The sequence below is a fragment of the Coenobita brevimanus genome, chromosome 47 (assembly GCF_032717465.1).
Source record: "Coenobita brevimanus isolate Jiangsu-jjx chromosome 47, ASM3271746v2, whole genome shotgun sequence".
NCBI lineage: Eukaryota > Metazoa > Arthropoda > Malacostraca > Decapoda > Coenobitidae > Coenobita > Coenobita brevimanus.
The window spans coordinates 16064767-16072849 of NC_137000.1; the positions used below are offsets into that span (position 1 = coordinate 16064767).

The window sequence follows — 8083 nt, forward strand, 5'->3', positions numbered from 1 at the left end:
GTAGGGTACATCTGTTTTGTGAATCTAAGAGCAGAATAGTGGAGTTGGAAGGGAGAGAATATCAGTGAAGAACAGAGATCATGAAACGAGGCAAAGCTGAAATATATATCGTGAAAACAAAAATATGAGAAGAAATGGAAAAAAAAAAAAGGTATCAAATAGAAGCGGTGAGACAAAATAGAGAATACAGTGGAGGTGAGGAGGGATGAAAGCTAAGATAGGGAAGGTGTATTAACATGGAAAGGCAAGAGGAAGAATACAGCGGAAGCAGAATGGTGAGAAAAATTATAGATGAGAATTGAAAAAGAGGAAGTGCATTAATTAGAATAAATGGATGGAAGTAGAAGAGAAAGAAAAAAAGGAAGGAGAGATGAGAATGAGAAAAGAACATGAAAAGACATGAGAGAAGGAGTATGAAGAAAGGAGGAAAGGAGAAAGAAGAACAAGAAGTAAGAAGCGGCAGAAAGCAGAAAAAAGTAATAGGAGATATATGATAAGGGTGGTGAAAGGAAAGATTGAAAAATAAACAATAAGAAGCAAAATATTGTTAAAAGATGAGAGGAAAGAATGAGAAATAAACACAGAAGCAGAGAGAGGAAAATAATGTGCATAGATAGCTAGGCAGATGGGATAAGAGGAGTAATAAGAACACGCAATAAACAAGAAGAGGCAAAATGAGAATATGAGGCAATGATAAACATTGCGCGCGCAGGTTCCCCTCTCACACGTGCCCGCTTCTCAACCTGCCAGTGCCTATTCTCAGCCCAGAGTGTGTGACCAGATCGCGGACTCCCCGGTGCATACATACCCTCACTACCACCACTCATCTCTCACGGTGTAATGACCACGGTATAAAAGTTACCCTACTCGTCATTTTATGTTCTCTGAAATGCCAGTGAATTGATCGCTGGCAGTGTGTGTGACGTAGGAAGCTCAAGTGTTGAAAAGCAAGTGTGCTCTTGAGGTTATTTGATATTCATTGTTACTCCCCTAGAGACGAAGGGAAAGGATTTCGACATAGATATTGCAGACAAACTACGTCAGAAAAATGGAACAATAGCAAAACAGTTGAAAAATAACCTCCACATCACAGAAGTATGCCAGAGAGCCAGGGCAGCTGTGAGGTGTGCAGCAAACCGGCGCGGCAGTTCTGCTCGTCGTGCCGTGCTGTTTTCTACTGCTGCAGGGAGTGCCAGAAGCAGGACTGGAAGACTCACAAGGCCAGATGTAAACCTTACGTCGTCCAGGTCCATCCCACCTACGGAAGGTTGGTGAAATGGTTGCAGGAACCCACTTTGTTTACAAATTATCTTTCAGAAAAACAATGATACGAGTTCCACTTATACAGTGCAAAGAAGCGCTGCCAGGATTTTGTTACGGGGGTGGGGTGGGGTGGGGCTGAATTTTGGTTGTCAGTTCTTGACATAAAGCAAATTACAAAGTGCTGTAATAATATATAGGCTAGATGAATAAAAAATGTGCCTTGTGTTAAATACTAATGGAAGCAACCAGGAAACCGTCACTTGTACTTGAATAGAATAAACAACGATTTATATAAATGACTAAATAACTACCTTCCCGTTCAGCATGTTTTGTTTGGGTGCGGGGAGGGCCGAGTCCTTCGCCACTCCTCCCCCTTCCGGCTGCGTCAGTGATTGTTATATACGAGGCGTCAAGATGAGTTTTTGTCAATGGAAACTGCAATCGGGATGCATTATAATATTAATGGCTAGCAGGGGTACCTGTCATTGCCCGGACCAAAAAGGCGAACTCTCTAATCCTATTTGTTCTGGTACAATCTTTAAACTCCAGAAGGACCATATAGGCCTACCTCTTATGTTTTTGAAGAGGTCAGCTTTCGCAGACTAACGCACAGTATTTGTGCGCACTTGTTTACTATTACCAGTGACCTCAAATGACCTCCGACTGGTGACCTAAAATGGCCTCGGTCAAGTTCACTTAGCTTATGTCCGAACTGGAGGTCATGTGAGTGTCCATGCCAAAAATTGGGCTGGTGGGTCCAGTCGTTCGAGCGTGTATTATGGGTGACCTCAGATGACCTTCGACCGGTGACCTCAAATGACCGCGGTCAACCTCACATAGCCTGTATCCGAACTGGAGGTCATGTGAGTCGCCATGCCAATAATTGGGCTGCAGGGGTGCCCGGCGTTGCCCAGGCCAAAAAGGCGAACACTCTACCGGTGACCTCAGATGACCCGGATGTGAGTTTTGACCCCCATAAAACCATCCTTGGGTCACCCTGATTCAGAATATATATATAGGTCTGGGGTCTTTGGCCCTTGGTTTGGGCGTGACTGAAGGATAAACAAACGACGGAGCCCTTTTACATATATAGATTGCACACACACACACACACACACACACACACACACACACACACACAGGACAACACGAGCATTGCTCAATTCCTGTATACTACAAATAGGTAAATACACACACACACACACACACACACACACACACACACACACACACATATATATATATATATATATATATATATATATATATATATATATATATAGATATATATATATATATATATATATATATATAAGCTGCATTGTTTGTTTATCCTTCAATCACGCCCTAACCAAGGGCCAGAGACCCCCATATATATACTGAGTCAGGGTGACCCAAGGATGGTTTTAAGTGGGTCAAAATTCAGATCTGGGTCATTTGAGGTCACCGGTAGTGTGTTCGCCTTTTTGGCCCGGGCAACGCCGGGCACTCCTGCAGCCCAATTTTTGGCATGAAGACCCACATGACCTCCAGTTCGGACATAGGCCATGTGAGATTGACCTCTGAGGTCATTTGAGGTCACTGGTCGGAGGTCATTTGAGGTCACAGGTAATACACGCTCGAACGACTGAACACAGCAGTCCATTTTTTGCCATGGAGACTCATATGACCTCCAGTTCAGACATAGGCTATGTGAGGTTGGCCTCCGAGGTCATTTGAGGTCACTGGTCGAGGTCATTTGAGGTCACCAGTAATAGTAAACTAGTGCACACAAATACTGTGCGTTAGTCTGAAAGAGCTGAAATACAAAGTTTCTGGACCACTTATAATCCCTCTTCAAAAGCATAAGTGGTACATGGTCTTTCTGGAGTAGAAAGACTGAACTAGAACAAATAGGATTAGAGTGTTTGCCTTTTTGGCCCAGCAACGCTGGGTACTCCTGCTAGTATGAGTATATATATATATATATATATATATATATATATATATATATATATATATATATATATATTTAAATATGTATGTTTATGCAAGATGCTACCCAACAGCTCCAGTAATTTGAATACTGTAGGAAAATAAGTTACCTTACCTGCTAGTTCTCACTGTCGCCTTCGAAGTAGTCCCCTTGGGCATGTATACAGTGGTCCCAGCGTTTTTTCCACCAGTCCATGCATCTCTGGAAGGCTTCAGGCGTGATGGTCTTAAGCACCTCCTGCGATTCTGTCTGGATCTCCTCAATCGAGAGTCAAATCGACGCCCTTTCAGTCTTAATTTCAGCTTGGGAAACAAGAAAAAGTCACAGGGGGCAAGGTCAGGCGAATAGGGTGGGTGAAGAATGACTACCGTGTTAGTGGAAGCCAGGAACTGCCGGACAGCAATTATTGATGTGTGGGTGGGGGCCCTGTCATGATGCAGGACCCAGTCCTTGTTCTTCCACGGTTCTGGACATTAGCAGTGGATGTTCTCCCTCAGACTCTGCAAAATTTCACAGCAAAACTTTTCACTGACAGATTGACGTGGGACGAATTCCTTGTGAACAATCCCTTGGATATAGAAGAAAACGATCAACATCAGCTTGACATTGCTGAGAACTTGAAGCGTTTTCTGTGGCCTCGGTGAATTGGGAGACTTCCATCGCGATTACTGCTGCTTTGTCTCCGGGTCATAACCATAAACCCATGATTCATCACCAGTTATGACCTTGGAGATGAAAGTGGCGTCATCTCTCAACTGATTCTTGAGCTCCCTGCAAACTGCAATGCGATGTGCCTTCTGCTCGTCACTTAGCAGTCTTGGCAAAAATTTTGCAGCGATGCATCTCATGCCCAACATGTCCAACAAAATGCATTGCATGCTCACGTACGACAGTCCAACGATATCACAAGCATCATGGATAGTTCGTCTACAATTTACAAGGATAGCCTGACGAACATTTCCGACGTTTTCTGGTGTCGTTGCCATTGACGGACGTCCAGAACGGTCATCGTCCTCGACGGACGTTCGTCCTTCCTTGTACCACTTGTACCCGAAAATATTCTGCTTTTGGAAATGGTATTGTCTCCAAAGGCTTGCTGAAGCAACCGGTAAGTTTCTGCAGCCGTCTTGTTGATCTTGAAGTAGAACTTGATGCAGGTTCTTTGTTCCTTGAGGTTCGCCATTTCAAAACCGCCAAAACACTTACACATTACGTTACACTAGTAAGCGTATAGCCCAACAACACGTCTGCTCACAGACGCGGCCGGGTCACACTGACGTGCAAGGGGTGCTGCTGACTTCTCCCAGCGGCAGAAGACAAAACTGCAAATGGTTGGCACCCTCTCTTCAAATTACTGGAACTTTTGGGTAGCACCTCGTGTGTGTGTGTGTGTGTATATATATATATATATATATATATATATACACACACACACACACATACAAGGTGTCCCGGGGACGTATTTTTTACTCTTCCGGTACACTTACTGTAGGTCTGATGCACATTAGCACTCCACTCTCGCTCCGCTGTTATGCGGAATGCACGCTACCGCTCTGCTCTAGCTCTGCTCCCATGTTGTAACTAAGAGAACCCATGGCATACAAGTCGCTCTTGGCTTTCACTAATTTTATAAATAATTCATATGAAAGTGAGTGGATATTGTTACATTTCAACAAAGTTCTACAAATAACTGTATGGACTTAGCTTATTTAATAATAACTGTTATTCTAAATCCACAACAATAATATTTTCTTTAAATAATCTTACCGTCATCATAATCCCACATGGTTGGTTTCATTGGGCTCATCGCAAAGGAAAATATGTAAGGGAAGGATGGAGAGACAGCCTCCCACCTCTGATCGGGGTGAGACTGAACCAAGACCAGGGTTGCCAGATTCTTGTGACCAAAAGTAGCACAATCAAACCTCAAAAGTAGCTGATCGCAACAAATAGTAGCCCAATAAAAAAACAAAATATATTGTACGAATGCTGCTTTATAATAATTTAGAAACAAAATGTATTAATACTTCAACGTACCACTAATGTGTTGTTCCTCTTGTCCTCTTGGTGTCTTCTTCCTGATAAGTAAAATAACAGCACTTTCTGGACCCTTCTTGTATGAACTAAAATAATTACCGTAATCTTTAAATTAATGTACTCCTTTTTGGATTATCTGAACTAAAAAGATTTTTTTTTTTTTTTCATATCACTGTATTTACAAATTTATGTTGTCCAATAGGTTTTCCTCTTCTTTATCCAATTCATCATTTCTAGCCTATAGACTAAAAATAGTTTAGCATGGACTTTGTAGGTTCAAATGATGTGCAGCAGGTTCCATTAAGTTCAAGGCTTGTTTTTATTCTTAAAATTGATGTTAAGAGCTCTAACCCCATTTTGTTCCTCAACTTAGTTTTAACTGATGTCTGTCTATCTATCTATTGCCAGACGCCATAATCCCTTAAGGGGTGGCCATTTGACTCTTGAGTTATTCGTTTTACTGGGAGGGGCACTAACCCTCCACCAACCCACTTGTTGACACATAGGGAGCACGTATGGTTTGGTTATATGGTTACCACCCAACGTTGTAAATGGTTTCTTGGCTTACAGGAAACCATTTGGCTTGTCACTCAATGTAAAGCCACCTGTAAAGGAAAGAAAAGCAATAAGAAGTGACAGGAAAGATGGGAGAAATAGGAAGAGAGGAGGGCAGGCACAGAAAAATAATGATAAAGGCTAAGGAAGTAGTGCCTCGTGAAAATACCCTTTCAACCAAGGCATTATTTATTGGGATGCTGTATGCCCTTAGTGCAAATTCTGCGAGATCTTTTATTACTAGTTCTCCAGCATTTTTCACTGTGATTGCTTTTGCCTAAAATGATGATCCAGTTGCTGATACATAATCTTATGCCACTAGCTCACATGTTCACTTTTATTGATCTGCTAGTTCAAGTGGCAGCTTTGAGAATGAAGGTCGTGTGTGACTTAGACAAACATTAGTGACAGGTTCTTTACTTTCTTTAAAGTTTCAACATTTTCTGGCATGCGAGCAAGTAATTCCTTATATGCTCTAATAAGGACTTTGTGGCATCGAGACTTAAGTCACTAAGTCTCCTTCAGAAATTATATTATCCTTTCTCTTGCTGGCAGAAAGGACAGATTATTCATGGCCAAAGTCAACTCTTTAAAGAAGAAGGAAAATTGAAGTGAAACCCATATCCACTTCAAGCTTCACACTGTCAGGATATAGGACTCGTCTGAGTACTGTATTGATAAAGTAAAATTTTCCAGTTCAGAAATAAGACTACCGTGACCTGCTTCTTCCTTTTGAAAAAGCAAATTCACATTTTCAAAATCTCTCAAGATTGGTCTCGAAAATGTTAAATAACAAAATACATGCTATAGTAGGAAATTAGCCCAATCACCTAACAAAGAGCCCAATTATAATTTTTGGTAGCAAACACCCTCCAAAAGTAGCCCAATCCGCTACTTTTCGCCCAGTCTGGCAACCCTGACCAAGACCGTTCACCGTTGGGTAATGGGTAATGCACAGACCTAAGTCTACTAATACCAAGTCGGATCACTTCCATCTAAAATGGGTCCAAGCTGGCGCAGGGGGCGGAGCATCGGAGTGACGTCAGCTTGCTCGAGTGACGACTGACGAAACGCAAGTTCAGTTGACGGCGAGTTGACGCCTGACGTGGTGGTGAGTGGGTGTACGCTACACTCTCCAGATCATGACACATTTTCAGTCCGAAGTGAGGGAAGGGACTGAAATATGTGAGGGAAGGTATGGGGGTGTGAGGGAACCTACTGCTATGTTATATGGTTAAACGAGTCTGCACTTCTTCCCCTTTTTCGTTTTCCCTTATTATAAATGTTTAATTTGAGTCTGCCCTTTTATACATTTTCTGTTACTTGTCAACTGACGTCACACAAGCCACGTCTCCCTGCGCCCTGAGGGAAAGTGAAGACTTGGTATTAGTAGACTAATAATAGGCACAGACTGCCCCTGTAACGGTGTAGTCCCGCTCTGCTCAAAATATCTTATGGATGACCGTTGTTTGCATGTGAGTGGAGCGAGAGCGAACCGTGAAGGTTTTCATGTTGATAGCTCAAGCCGCTCATGAGATATAATGATGCTAAAGGCGAGCAATAAAAACTAGTTGACCTTTAGCAGCAATTTTGGTGACGTTGACGTTGACCCCGAAGGCCCATTTTCGAATTCGGCCAAGATTTACGTCATATCTTGATACCCTGAAGGTTTCACGTTGATTGCTCAAGCCGTTCATCAGATATAATGGGAACACACACACACACACACACACACACACCGACAGGCACACTGAGGCAGGCAAAAACATTATCGCTCTGCCTTATAAGGCGGGCCACAATAACCTTATAAGTGAAAATGGTTTTCCTTGTAATTCGCCCATCAGGTTATCGGTAACCGTAGCCGCCAAACAGTTGAGATTTGGACACATGATGACAAAACATTTTGTGCTTCGAATGACCTCATATATCATTTCCCAAAGTTATGCCGGTTCCTCCCGGGACACCCAGTATATATACACGTAATATTTATATCTATCAGTAATCAATAAGGAGGTATAGGACCACCTCTTAAAAATGAATAAATTTGTTTTTACCTTCCCTTGAAGTGATTAAGTAGCTTTGTAAAGGTGTCCAGAAATGTGTTGTCAAGTATGAACTGGCTCCACCAATAAACAAGGAAACTACCTTACCTGGTACCTTCTGTGCTGACGTAAGGGTTTGCTTAGGAAAGTATAAAACTGGTTAGGGTAGAATAAAATAGGTTATGTTTGGTCCAAATACATAAGATTGGGT

At 42.3% G+C, this 8083-nt stretch overlaps 1 protein-coding gene across 1 annotated transcript in view; it reads left to right on the forward strand.

The window, feature by feature from the left end:
- The first annotated feature begins 778 nt into the window (after positions 1-778).
- The window catches only part of LOC145399059 (SET domain-containing protein SmydA-8-like), a 59354-nt gene continuing 52049 nt past the window's right edge, over positions 779-8083 (forward strand). The window contains exon 1 of the mRNA XM_080271802.1: positions 779-1267. Coding sequence (XP_080127928.1) covers positions 1098-1267 — 170 coding nt within the window. The 5' untranslated portion in view covers positions 779-1097. The remainder of the gene's footprint in view (positions 1268-8083) is intronic.